This window comes from Microtus pennsylvanicus, chromosome X, assembly GCF_037038515.1.
Source record: "Microtus pennsylvanicus isolate mMicPen1 chromosome X, mMicPen1.hap1, whole genome shotgun sequence".
Lineage (NCBI taxonomy): Eukaryota > Metazoa > Chordata > Mammalia > Rodentia > Cricetidae > Microtus > Microtus pennsylvanicus.
Genome location: NC_134601.1, coordinates 86,756,206 through 86,769,473, shown reverse-complemented (window position 1 = coordinate 86,769,473; position 13,268 = coordinate 86,756,206). Strand labels below are relative to the sequence as shown.

The window sequence follows — 13,268 nt, the reverse complement described above, 5'->3', positions numbered from 1 at the left end:
AAGACCCTAAGATGTCATGGTAGACAAACTACTATAATTTCTGGCTGCAGCATATATAAGACTGTGAAGTAATAATTTTGAGTTCTGAATATTTTAAGCAGTTAATGTTTTATATAATTCCCCTTTATCGAAATAATTCTGATCCTTTCAAAACACATTTTCAGTGTCACTCAGTGGAACAACTTGATTGACGCCAGCAGAGGCAAAATCATACTGCAGTCCTTTAGGATAAAATGCAGTCAGAAAAGCTAGGTAGAGACTAAAGATCACACGGCTAAATAGGGGTTACACTAGGAAGGGGAAATTTACTTCTGGAATAAGCTCACAAAAGAGCTTCTTAATGTAATTTTCCTAAGATGTGAAGACAGCATGTCATATTAAGGTTGTATCAAGCAACACTAACACTGTAAACAAAAAAATGATTAAACTACGCTATCAGAATAAAATATAATTATGACATGATTTCAGTCTATCTAATTGAAATAAGATTCCTGCTAGCTAAAACTCCGGCATCATTCATTTGTGGTGGCCCTGTTAACCAGCATCAATTAATGCTAATTAGGTAGACAAGATTTCAAGTACAGTGCAATAAAAAAATAAACATTTCCCCTGTCTTTGAAGAAGGAAATTTCTGTTACTACATAGAAAAATCTATCAAAAGGCCTGCCCGTGTCCCCCACCCTCAGTGACCTCCATCAGCTCAACCAGTCAGTCAAAAGCCAAAGCAACTCAAAGGTCTACCAGGGTCAGTTCAAGATTCTACTTCATGTCACAATGATTACATGCATCTTCTTTAGGGAGAAAAGAACCAAAAGTGAGATGTGATGGCTCACACCTGTAATCTAAGAACTTGAGAAACCAGTCTGGGCTACCGAGTGAGATCTCAAACTCAAAAGGGGGGGAGGGTAGAAATTTGCATAGTGCTTCAGATCAAGGCTTTTGTCAGGTGCATTCTCATTTAACTGCTAAACTACTCTATCTTAGTATTTTGTACAATGGCTTCAACCCCTAGCACTGAAAAAGCAGTGGAACAGTGTAGAGTAGCAGCAGAGCACTTACCTAGCAGAAATGAAGAGACTTACAAAAGATAGCCCAACTTCTTAGGCAACACAAATAGAATATAACAAGGCTGTGGGACAAGGTGACAGACCAAGAAAACTATAGGGGTGGGGGTGGGACAGAAAGGAGATGTACCAAAACCATTCAGAGTACCACACTAGGGCTCCAACTGTATGCTAATCCAAACTATTCTAATTGCAGAGACTGGTACAAATAAAAAAAAACAGCTCAAATGTCAAAAAAAAAGTGGATAGCATGGCAAACAGACTTGGCCATAGACTAAAATCACACTCTAAGTCATTGCTGTGTGTGGCAGGATAATCATGTTTCAGGAAATCCCAACATGAAATGAGTAGGATGCTAGTGAATCCAAGCAGTAAGTTGTCTCATGTAGAAAGTAAAGCTGCATGCATCATAGTCCCCAGGCACCTAGTCAGAGCAGTGTGCTACACATATGAACATTATCCTAATCCTAGAAGGAAACAAGGGAAAGATGCAGGGCAAACTAACTTCATGAACAAAACAAGCAGTCATGATAGAGCTTCACAAATGAACAATCCTAGCTCCTAGCTTCCCCTGGAGAGATAAAAAGTTAGTGTCCCATCATCTTCTTCAGGCTACCCCCCTTAAAAAATTGTGTCTTCAGGTTAAAGCTCTGAGTCCAGCATGGTTTAGCCTCTCAGGGAAACGTAGTAACATGGCCTAGACTGTTAGGAGCCACTGCTCAACACCCTCTGCCTTAGCACAGAGCAAGCAGACAAAAAGCCCAGCTGCCTACTTCTCCCTGGGGAAGAAATGAGTTGGTAGAGGCTCTCAGAGAAGCTGGGCTGACTTGACTAGTAGGGGTCTTTTCCTGCACAAAGGTCCATGAAGACAGGAAGATGCTGTCCTTGGCCTAATGCACAAAAACCAACAGAGAGTCAAGGAAAATGAAGAATGAAGCAAAAATGTTCCAGAGGAAGAAACCTCCAGAAACTGATCCTATTGAAAAATTCTATGATTTACCTGACAAAGGATTTAAAACAACAATTCCCGTGAACATGCTCACTGAAACCAAGAGAACAATCTATGAACGAAGTAAGAATTCCAGCACACAGGCTAGTGAGACAGCTCCATGGGTAAAGGCACTTGCTGCCAAGCTTGGCAACCCAAATTCAGTCCTAGGACTCACATGGTGGAAGGAGAGAACTGATCCCTACAAGTTGTCCTTTGACCTCCATATGTACACCATGGTATGTGTGAGCATGTACACACACACACACACACACACACATAAAAAGGAATAAACTAAAAATTAGGAGGCGATCTGGACAGTGGGGCACACGCCTTTAATCCCAGCACTTGGGAGGCAGAGGCAGGTGGATCTCTGTGAGTTCAAGGCCAGCCTGGTCTATGAAGTGAGTTCCAGGACAGCCAGAGCTGTTATACAGAGAAACCCTGTCTCAAAAAACAAACAAACAAACAAACAAAGCAAGAGAAGAAAATGACGCGTAGCACTTCATACCTGCTATGATAGCTATTATCTAAAACCAGTAAGACAGGCCAAGGTTTTGTGGGTAGAGGCATTTGGGGGCAAGCTTGGTGACAAAGGATGTAGCAATATTTTGTTTATGTTTTAACAAATAAAGTTTGCCTGAAGATCAGAGTGCAGAACTAAGCCACTAGAGGCCAAGGAGTGGGGACACACACCTTTAATCCCAGGATTTAGGAGACAGAGCCAGACAGGTATGTTGCTTCAAGTCACCCTGAACTGTTTCAAAGAGAAACAGAATCTGTCTAAAAGAGAAACAGAGCTCACACAGAGGTGATCCCGGCACTAGAGAGGTGGAGACAGGAGTGATCCGGCTGGATGGAGAGAGAACTATAAGGCAGGAAGAGACAGGAGCTCAGTGCCCTCTGAGGGTTTGGTGGAGACAGTTGCAGACTGAGGACGCAATCTGAGGACAGGATCACCCCTTTGATCTGAGCATTGGTATAGGTAAAAGAACTCTCTGGTGGCTGGCTGCTCTGCTTCTCTGATCTTTAGCATCAACTTCTATATCTGACTCTGGGTTTTTATTATTAACACCAATTAGAATTCATGCTACAATAGAATTCTATTAGAATAGAATGTTATGAAGCTTGATAATACCCTTTGTGAGGTATAGGCTCATTATGCTGCCTAGAATGACCTCAAACTAGTTTCCTATCTTGCAGTAATTGTTTTTATTTTTATTTATCTCAGTGTGTGTGTGTGTGTGTGTGTGTGTGTGTGTGTGTGTGTGTGTGTTTGTGTGTGTATTTTAGCTTGTCACCAGTATGGAGGTTAGAGGACAGTTTTCCAGAATTGGTTCTCTCCTTCTACCACTTGGATCCCAGAGACCAACAGGTCGTCTGGCTTGGTGGCAGACATTTTTATTGACTAAGCAACTCACCTGCCCTTACAATAATTTTTTTAAAGATCCACCTCTTTATAGCCCTGAAGTTGAATGGTTTGTGGATGGTGGCAGTGTTCTGTTAAACACATTTAAAAAGCAGGGTATACAGTGGTTAGTTGCCTTGGCACCATAGAAGCAAATGCACTTCCTCAAATCACTGCCCCTGAGGCAGAGCTCACTGCCCTTCTTCAGGCCTTATACTTAGGACAAGAGAAGATCTTAAGCATCTCCACTACCTCCAACAATAGGTTTCTAGTATCATCCTGCTTGCAATAATTTTTAAATGTACTTTCAAAACAGAATTTTTCAACTGAAACAGTATAATTCTGTATATCCTAAAATTCCAAGAAAATGTATGGACTATGACCAGAAAATAAGCTATGGATTGTGAACTTTGTTTCCTTACACTAGCTCATAAAAGGTACCAGAAATATCTAGTGTTTCTGGTGCATAAATGAGGAAAGCCAGAGCAACGGATACTCTGAAAAGATACACTTAAGAAGCCGGGTGGTGGTGGCGCATGCCTTTAATCCCAGCACTCGGGAGGCAGAGGCAGGCGGATCTCTGAGTTCGAGACCAGCCTGGTCTACAGAGCTAGTTCCAGGACAGGCTCCAAAACCACAGAGAAACCCTGTCTCAAAAAAACAAAAAAAAAAGATACACTTAAGAGACATCCCTACATCCCAGGCCTCCAATCCTGGGCTTTACACGTGAAAGGCAAACGCTCCCACACATCTATCACATAGGTCTTTTATGTCTTGCTTTGTTTTTTGAGACAGAGATACTTGAGGTACAGCAGTATTGCAAATGCTGGGATTGTAGGCCAGGTATGGTGGTTGACACCCACACTCTGGATGCTGAGGTCAAAGGATTGCAAGTCTGAGGCTAGCCTGAGCTACATAAGGTTAGGTCAGGCTGAGACACGGTAAAAACTGTCACAAGAAGCCAGCCATTAAAAGGGTGGTTAAAAACCTTAAACAATACAAAAAAGACTTTGCCATTTCTGTTACCATGCAAAGCTTGGTACCTTTAAAGTTCATGAAGCAAAAGTCATCAGTGCCATCCATTTCTTAGATCTCTGGATCCAGCCTATGAAACAAGAAAAACATAATTACTTATGTATGAATAAATACTTTATTCTCTAATTTCTCAGAAACGTCTTTTAAATCTACTTTTAGTTTATGTGCATTGGCATTTTGTCTGCACATATGTTTGAGAGTGTCAGAAGCCCTGGAACAGGAATTACAGAGAGGTGTGGGTGCTGGAAATTGAACCCCGATCCTCTGGGAGAACAAGCAATGCTCTTAACCGCTGAGCTATCTCTCCAGCCCCTCAAAAACACTTTTTTTCCCAGACAATTTTTCCCATTACTTATTACCTAAAAGTGCGGGGAAGTTGAGGAAGCCGAAACCCCAGGAGAAAGTTCTTGAGGAGCGCCTCTCACCGCGGAAAGACTATCACGAAGCCTCCCGAGGCCCTCACTGCGCAAGGAGAGACCCGGTCTGAGCCACGCTCTGTGATTGGCCGGACTGGCACGCGGGGCCCCGCCCACCTCTTTGTTCAACCCTTCTCAGACGCATCCCATCAGCCATCTCGTTCCTTGCCGCTCTTAGCCGCTTTTGCCCTCATCGCTGCCCAGGAGCCAACGATTTCTGGCGCGGCCCTGCAGTTCACACCCCTCCAACCTCATCAAAGTGACTACCCACAAACTGCTCGCTCCAAACTATTGCTTGGGGTGGCTCTAAAAAGTATCCATCAAATGGCCCATTCTTCTTGCTAGTTTTAAAGTGCAAACTTGGGCTGCAAGAGAGAGGCCTTGAGTTCAATAAAAACACACACAGACAAGATGAAAGAAACCAGCCGACAAGGCTGGAGCACTTCCTGCCCACAAAACCACTCACCTGCTGTCACGCCAATTCCTAGGCCTCAAATGTGCCTCATATACGCCTACAGGGAGCAAAGCCCCGCCCCCTCCATACGTCATCAAAGACCACTCCCAATTGGCCTTTAACCTATATCGATCCTAAGCTTTGGAATCCCATCTAGATTCTCTTCGTTGGACGAAAGTGGAATGAGACTCTCAAGGCAAGGGCTGTGCTGTAAAGCCAGAGGTGTACTGCCGTTCAAGGACGGAACAAGTGGCAGCAAGGATTACAAAAAGAAAAGAGCAGGAATTCACATGCTTGCACACTTCAAAGACAGGGGGGAGAAAGGAGACACTGCTGCTCAGCGTTTAAAACCGGGGAGGAATAGGGCACGACAGCACAGACTTGGAGTCCCAGTAGTCAGAGGCTAAAACAAGAGAATCCATTGAGCCAGGCATTCTGGATCCACCTGAGAAAGCCAGCAAAGTAGTGTCAAAACCACAAAACAAATAAATAAATAAGAAGTTGAGCACTCCAGCCAGATAAGCAGCTAGGCAAACTGCAGACCTCCACCTCTTCCTCCATTCTTTTCAGTCCAATCCCCAGTCTCATCCCAGCTTTGTAGCTGACTACCGGCTGCTGCCTCTCCTCCCCCTCGGCTCCCATTCCCAGGGGACTACGCAGATCCTGGTGGAACACCATGCTTTCCATCTCTCTTATGGACCACTTCATCCTAACCTCCTAGCCCATCCCTATTCCTAAGTATCGGCTTCCAATGCCTAGAAAAACGTTTTACCCAGAACCCCTAGTGGACACACCTATCAAGATCCCAGAATTTCCTATGAGGCACCACACAGTCGCCATACCCTCCTATGTAAGAACCAGAGAGAACAACAGAAACCAAAGAACAAAACATCCATCCAACAAAGCCAAGACCAGAGAACAGCACGCACAATTACAAGCTTCCCAAACCCAAATGCCTAGACTTCACATAAAAGCACAATCTGTAACGAGCAGGATAACATGTCTCCTCTAGAGCCCAGCAATCCTACCACAGCAGGCGCTGAGAATAACAACATAGCCAAAGCACGAGAAAAAGACCTTAAAACAGCCTTTATGAATATGATAGAGGTCCTTAAAGAGGAAATAAATCCCTTAAAGAAATCTATAAAAACACAAACAGTAGAAGGAAATGAATAAGATTGTTGAAGACTTGAAAGTGAAACTAGCTAGAACCAACAAAGGAAACCCAAATTGAGGGGAACTTGGAAATGAAAAATTTAGGGACAGAAACCCTCAGAGGCAAGTCTCACCAACAGAATATGGAAGAGAGATTCTCAGGCATTAAAGACATGATAAAAGAAATGGATACCTCAAAGAAAATGTTAAATATTTTAAAATCCTGGCACAAAACATCCAGGAAGTCTGGGACACAATAAAAAGACCATCTCTATGAATAATGGGAATAAAGGAAGGAAAAGAAACTCAGGTCAAAGGCACAGAAAATATTTTCTTTTTTTTAAAATTTATTTATTTATTAAGGATTTCTGCCTCCTCCCCGCCACCGCCTCCCATTTCCCTTCCCCTCCCACAGAAAATATTTTCAACAAAATCATAGAAGAAAACTTCCTGCTGGGCAGCGGTGGCGCATGCCTTTAATCCCAGCTCTTGGGGGGCAGGGGCAGGTGGATCTTTGTGAGTTCGAGACCAGCCTGGTCTACAAGAGCTAGTTCCAGTACAGGCTCCAAAGCTACAGAGAAACCCTGTCTCAAAAAAAAAATCTTCCCTAACCTAAAGAAGAAGATGTCTATCAAAGTACAAAAAAAATACAGAGCAACAAATAGACTGGAGAAGAAAAGAGAAGCCCATCAGCATCTAATAATCAAACTTGCAGTTAAAATTTGCAAGGAAAAAAGACCAATAAACAAATAAAGGCAAATTTCTTCGAATTGTACCTGGGTTCTCACTGGAGACTCTAAAAGTCAGAAGGCCCTGAGCAGATGCTAATAGACCACAGATGCCAGCCCAAACTACTATAGCAGCAAAACTTTCAATAACAAAACATGGACAATATAAGACACTCCATGATAAAAAAATTAAACAATATTTACCTAAAAATGCAATCCTACAGAAGGTGCTAGAAGGAAAACGCTAACCTAAAGACTTTACTACACCCAAGAAAACACAAGTAATGAATAAACACAGAACATCAAATCAAAAGAGGGGAAATACACACAACAACAAAATAACAGGAATCAACAAACAGTGCTTATTAACATCTCTAATTTTCAATGGTCTCAATTCCCTAATAAAAAGACACAGGACAGACTAACAGAATGGGTGCAAAAACAGCATCCATCCTTCTGCTGCATTAAAGAAACAGACCTGAAGAGCAGGGAAATACATCAACTCAGGATAAAAGGATGGAAAAAGACATTCCAATCAAATGGATCTAAGAAGCTAACTGGCATAGCCATTTCAATAGCTGAAAGAAAAATGGACTTCAAACTAAAATTAATCAGAAAGGATAGGTAAGGAACTAAATACTAAAAAAAAATCCACCAAGAGGACATTTCAATTCTTAACTTCTATACACCAAACACAAGGCACCCAAGTTCATAAAAGAAACACAACTACAGGGCTGGGCAGTGGTAACGCACGCCTTTAATCCCAGCATTTGGGAGGTAGAGGCAGGTGGATCTCTGTGAGTTTGAGATCAGCCTGGTCTACAAGAACTGGTTCCAGGACAGGCTCCAAAGCTACAGAGAAACCCTATCTCAAAAAAGAAAGAAAGAAAGAAAGAAAGAAAGAAAGAAAGAAAGAAAGAAAGAAAGAAAGACATCTGCAGCTTAAACCACATATTGTCCCTCACACAGTGACAGTGGGAGACATCAATACCCCGCTCTTACCAATAGACAGGTCATCCAGACAAAAACTACACAAAGAAACATTGGAGCTAACTGACATTATAAACCAAATGGATCTAACAGATATTTATAGAACACATATTCATCCAAATACAGAAGAATATAACTTCACCTGATGGAACTTTCCCCAAAACTTATCACATACTCAGACACAAATCAAGTCTCAACAGATACGAAAAAAATTGAAATAACACCCTACATTCTATTGATGACCACAAATTAAATCTGGATAATAACAACAGAAAGCTTACAAACTCACGGAAAATGAACAACTTACTACTGAATAAAAATGGATCAAGACAGAAATTAATAAGTTGAAGACTTTCTAGAATTGAATGAAAATGAAAACACAACATACCCAACTATATGAGACCTAATAAACGCAGTTCTAAGAGGCAAGTTCATAGCACTAAGTGTTTATAGTGTTTATATAAAAAATGGAGAGATCTCATATTAGTAACTTAATGGCACATATGAAAGCTCAAGAACAAAAAAAAAAGAAATCAAACCCAAAAGGAGTAGACTCAAGAGATGGCTCAGCAGTTTAAGAGCACTGGCAGCTCTTCCAGAGGACCCAGCTTCAATTCGCAACACCCACATGGCAGCCTCAATTCATCTGTAACTCCAGCTCCAGGGGATCCAAGGTCATCTTCTGGCCTCCACAGGCATTATACCCAAATGGTGCACACACATAGCAGGCTCATACACATAAAGCGATAATAGCTTAATTTGTGAATTTTTAGTTAGTTCCAAGGCATGCTTCTGCTGCTCTTGCTCTTATCAATTCTGGTGTTTTGCATCTGACTTTAATGTAGTCCAGGTGCACTATGTTAGGACAGCATCCTACCCACTGATCTACGTCTCCTATAACTCCTGTCAAATTAGACTCACAGCAAGTTTATATATCCCATCCTCCTTCAAATGGTTTAGAATATATGAGTAAATAAACTGGCTTCCACCTAATACATACACAATGCCTGCAAGTTAGGAAAAAGATTTGTACTGAAATCTCTAGTAAGACACAGCACAGCCTCCAGATTTGCAGACAGACCCAATATCAAAACAGTAGCAAGCATTTGGCAGATCCTGGCTTCAACACCCAATACCCAAAAGATATTTTTTTAAAGCAGCATTAGCAAGGCTCTGACTTCTTTCATCATATGATAGAACCCTGTGTGCCATTTCTTTAAGCCCTATGCATCTCAGTCAGCTTTGGTGTGGAGCTAGCTAACAGGGTGATGAACAGAGACTTGGGTTCTTATTTTGAAAATATTAGCAAAATTTCCTTCTAACTCCGAAAGTATCAAAAGCAATCATTATGTATCATATGGAAAAACGGGATATCTAAAGCTAATTTCTTTACCCTCTTCAAATTTCTCTGCATCTAGCCAGTCATAAAACCTCATGCCTTTAACCCAGCACACAGAAAGCAAAAGCAGACAGATCTCTTTGAGTTTAAAGCCAGCATGAGACTCTGTCTCGAAAATTTTTTTCCTTTATCTAAAGCAAACAAAACAATGAAGAAGACACAGCAATCCTGCTTTTGCCTGATGTTTTTCTTTGAAAAAATGATCAATTATGATCTGAAAATATTGCATGAAAAACTTGATAAATGATTTATAATTTTACGTTACTTTTATCAAAGTAGTTTATAAAATGTCATAATTTTCTAGCCTTCTTTTGTGTATAATTTAACAATTATTTTTATCATAGTTGTGAATATAGAGGAAAAACCCATAGTGTGTGTGTGTGTGTGTGTGTGTTGTATATATATGGTCCAGTATTGTCCATGGTATTAATTGTCCACTGGAGGACCTGAAATATAGTTTATGTGGCTAAGGGGATTGTATTGTAATTAGCACCCCAATCTTTCTAGAGTTAACTACATGTCCATGTATCACATAATGTATAGCCTTGTGATACTTCTTAGAATACAGTTGTTCAAATCCAGCCTAATTTCCTCATCCACAAAATGGGAATAAAATTAATTCCAGGTTTCTGGTTCAATTAATTATGTACATAAATGATGTGGGATTCCCCTCTGCATGCTGTGAATATGTTTTACTACCATTGGTTAATAAAGAGGCTGCTTGGGCCTATGATAGGGCAGAAGCGAGCCAGGTAGGAAATCTGAACAGAGATATATAGAGTAAGCAGAGTCAGGAAGAAGCTCTGTAGCTGTAGAAGGAGAAAGATGCCAGACACCAGCCAGAAACTTATTGGTAGGCCACAACCTTGTGGTGATTCACAGATTAATAGAAATGGGCTAATTTAAGATGTAAGAGTGAGCTAGAAATATGCATACGCTATTGGCCAAACAGTGTTGTAATTAATATAGTTTCTGTGTGATTATTTCGGGTCTGGGAAGCTGAGAACGAATAAGCAGCCTCCACCATTACAAAATGGCACCAATGTGGGCAACTACATCCATATAAAACCTGAAAGAGTTTGGAAAGAAATTCTAGTCACAAAAGAACAAACTTAAGCATGGCTTCTTAGTAACCACATTTTTTCAGATAGGCTCTGTTTGATGGAGGCTAGCAGGGGTGTTGTGGCTCCTTTAACATTTGACTTACTGGCTCAGCATAAGAAGCAGCTGTTTCCTGGTTCATGCTGGCAGCATGAACTCTGGCTCTTTCAGAAGGCCAAGCACTTAAATGGAGTTTGTGAACAGCATGCTACTAGTTGCTTAATGGCAGCATAGACCAGCTGTGTCCCTGGAGCTGGAGTGGTATGCATGACTTTCAGAAGCAGTGAACACGCTGCTGTCATTTTGGACTGGGCAGAACAAACAGGAAGGGCTGCGCAGTTGGTCCTAGCCATGCCTGCTTAGCACTTTTTTAAAAAAGTGCTTTTGGTCAGAAAATGATTACAAATACACAATAAAGCCATATTCAGATGAAAAAGACCTCTAAATTGATCACGGTGTTGGATAAATGTACATAAGCTTAGGAGAGAGAAGAAAAAGAGTAAAACAAAGTCTTCAAAGAGACAGATTAGATAGTCATAGATTAAAGGAATAAAGATAGTGAAATAAATATTAAAAAGTTGTAAAGTAAAAAAAGCCACATAAAGATGGAAAATACACAGAGAGTCTGGATTAGGCATATTGTATTTTCTTTGAATTTTTTGATTACAGAGAGACATTTGATTCTGAGGACTGCTAAGCTAAACCAACATATGTATTTTAAAGTTATCTTGAATTCAAAATTTGACTCTAAGGATATGTTACTTTGGAAAAGAAGATCTGTTTTTGTTTCCACAGAAGATGAGAACCTATGGACTCCTTCCAGACTAATGTGGTTCAATGGACCAAAACCCTGTGAAAGGTCTCCACCCCCCAAAACACTTCACCCAACAAAAGCAGGAAGCAGTTTGGAGAGAACTACACTGCAATTCCCAAATATTGTTTATAAATGTTTGTTTTCATTTAAAGGGGGATATGGTATAGAGATGACTACTTTGCATTGCTATGGATCTTGGTTTATTGATACAAATTTAAGGTCAATTTTATTATACTGTGTATATGTATTTCTGCTCTTATTTCAGGTATTGTGTTTGTGCAGCTCATTTAAAATGTAATGTATAATTAAGAAATAGAGGTCAATAGTTTTCTATATTAGTCAAACTTGTAGTCATGTTAGTTAAGTTTTCTAGATGTACAGAGATATACTCCAGATGGATAGGTATTATTCAAACTTTCAAAGACTAATAGAATGTGGCATTTAAAATGTTTTAAGAATTTAGGACTTTTCATGACAATGAGACACATCTGCTCTTGGCAGCAGCAATCTACTTCAAGACAATGATGGGCATCAAAGAGGCTCCTTATGGAGCTTGTTAGCCATTTGAGCAAGAAACTGTTCTTGCCTGGACTGCTTGATGGTATGCTGTATGAACTAGACATGAGGACCTGCAGAAAAATGACTGTTGAACTTACCAAAAAAGGTGAGACCATCCTTCAGGGTTCCTGCTTCATGAGAGAACTGCCAGACATTTTGCAAGACACAGAGGAAAGCAACTGATAAGCTTTGCCAGTATGATAAACTTTTCCAGTATAAGGCATAAGAGATCTTCAAATTTCCTGCTTCATGGAAAAGTCTGACACATACTATGAGCCTATAGGCTGAATATGGATGCCCCAAAGTTACAGAAGAACTTTGGGTGACTGTCCAGGCAGTGAGATGTCTCTGTCTATTATAGAGTTTTGGAGGTTTCTTACAATGTGCTTCCTGTTAATTTAGGTAATATTATATCCTTCTGGGGTCTTTGATGGAATTGAAGAATAGATATCTATAATTATAGTTTTCCTTAATTATGATAAAAGATAAAATAGATATAAATATTGTAACTGTAATTCTTATTTGATACCTGTTTTGTCATATGTAATTTTGCTATGTTAAAGTTAAATTTTTTTTTAATTTAGACAGACAAGGGAAGGTGATGTGGGATTTCCCACTGTATTCTGTGAATATGTTTTATTACCATTGGTTAACAAAGAAGCTGCCTCGGCCTATGGCAGGGCAGAATAAAGCAAGGCAGGAATTCCAAACAGAGATAGAGGAGAAAAGAAGGCAGAGTCAGAGAGATGCCGTGTAGGAGACAGACACTGGAACTTTATCGGGTAAGACACAGCCTTGTGGCTAGACACAGAATAATAGAAATGGGTTAATTTAGTATGTAAGAGTTAGTAAGAATTAATAAGAATCCTAAGCTAATAGGTCAAGCAGTGTTTTAATTAATATAGTTTCTGTGTAACTATTTCGGGTCTGGGCAGCTGGGAAACAAAGGAACAGTCTCCACCTACACATAAAGAATGTAGAACAGGGCTGGGAGGTGGTGGCACACACCTTTAATCCCAGGGAGGCAGAGGCAGGCAAGTCTCTGTGAGTTTGAGACCAGCCTGGTCTACTAGAACTAGTTCCAGGACAGGCTCCAAAGTTATAGAGAAACCCTGTCTCAAAAAACAAACAAACAAGCAGAAAGAATGTAGAACAGGT

The 13,268-nt window shown here is 40.5% G+C and overlaps 1 protein-coding gene across 1 annotated transcript in view; it reads right to left on the bottom strand.

Annotated features, from left to right (window-relative positions):
• Window positions 1–4,543, bottom strand: part of Tex11 (testis expressed 11) — a 277,507-nt gene extending 272,964 nt beyond the window's left edge. The window contains exon 1 of the mRNA XM_075957716.1: window positions 4,504–4,543. Coding sequence (XP_075813831.1) covers window positions 4,504–4,543 — 40 coding nt within the window. The remainder of the gene's footprint in view (window positions 1–4,503) is intronic.
• Between the last annotated feature and the right edge of the window lie 8,725 nt (window positions 4,544–13,268).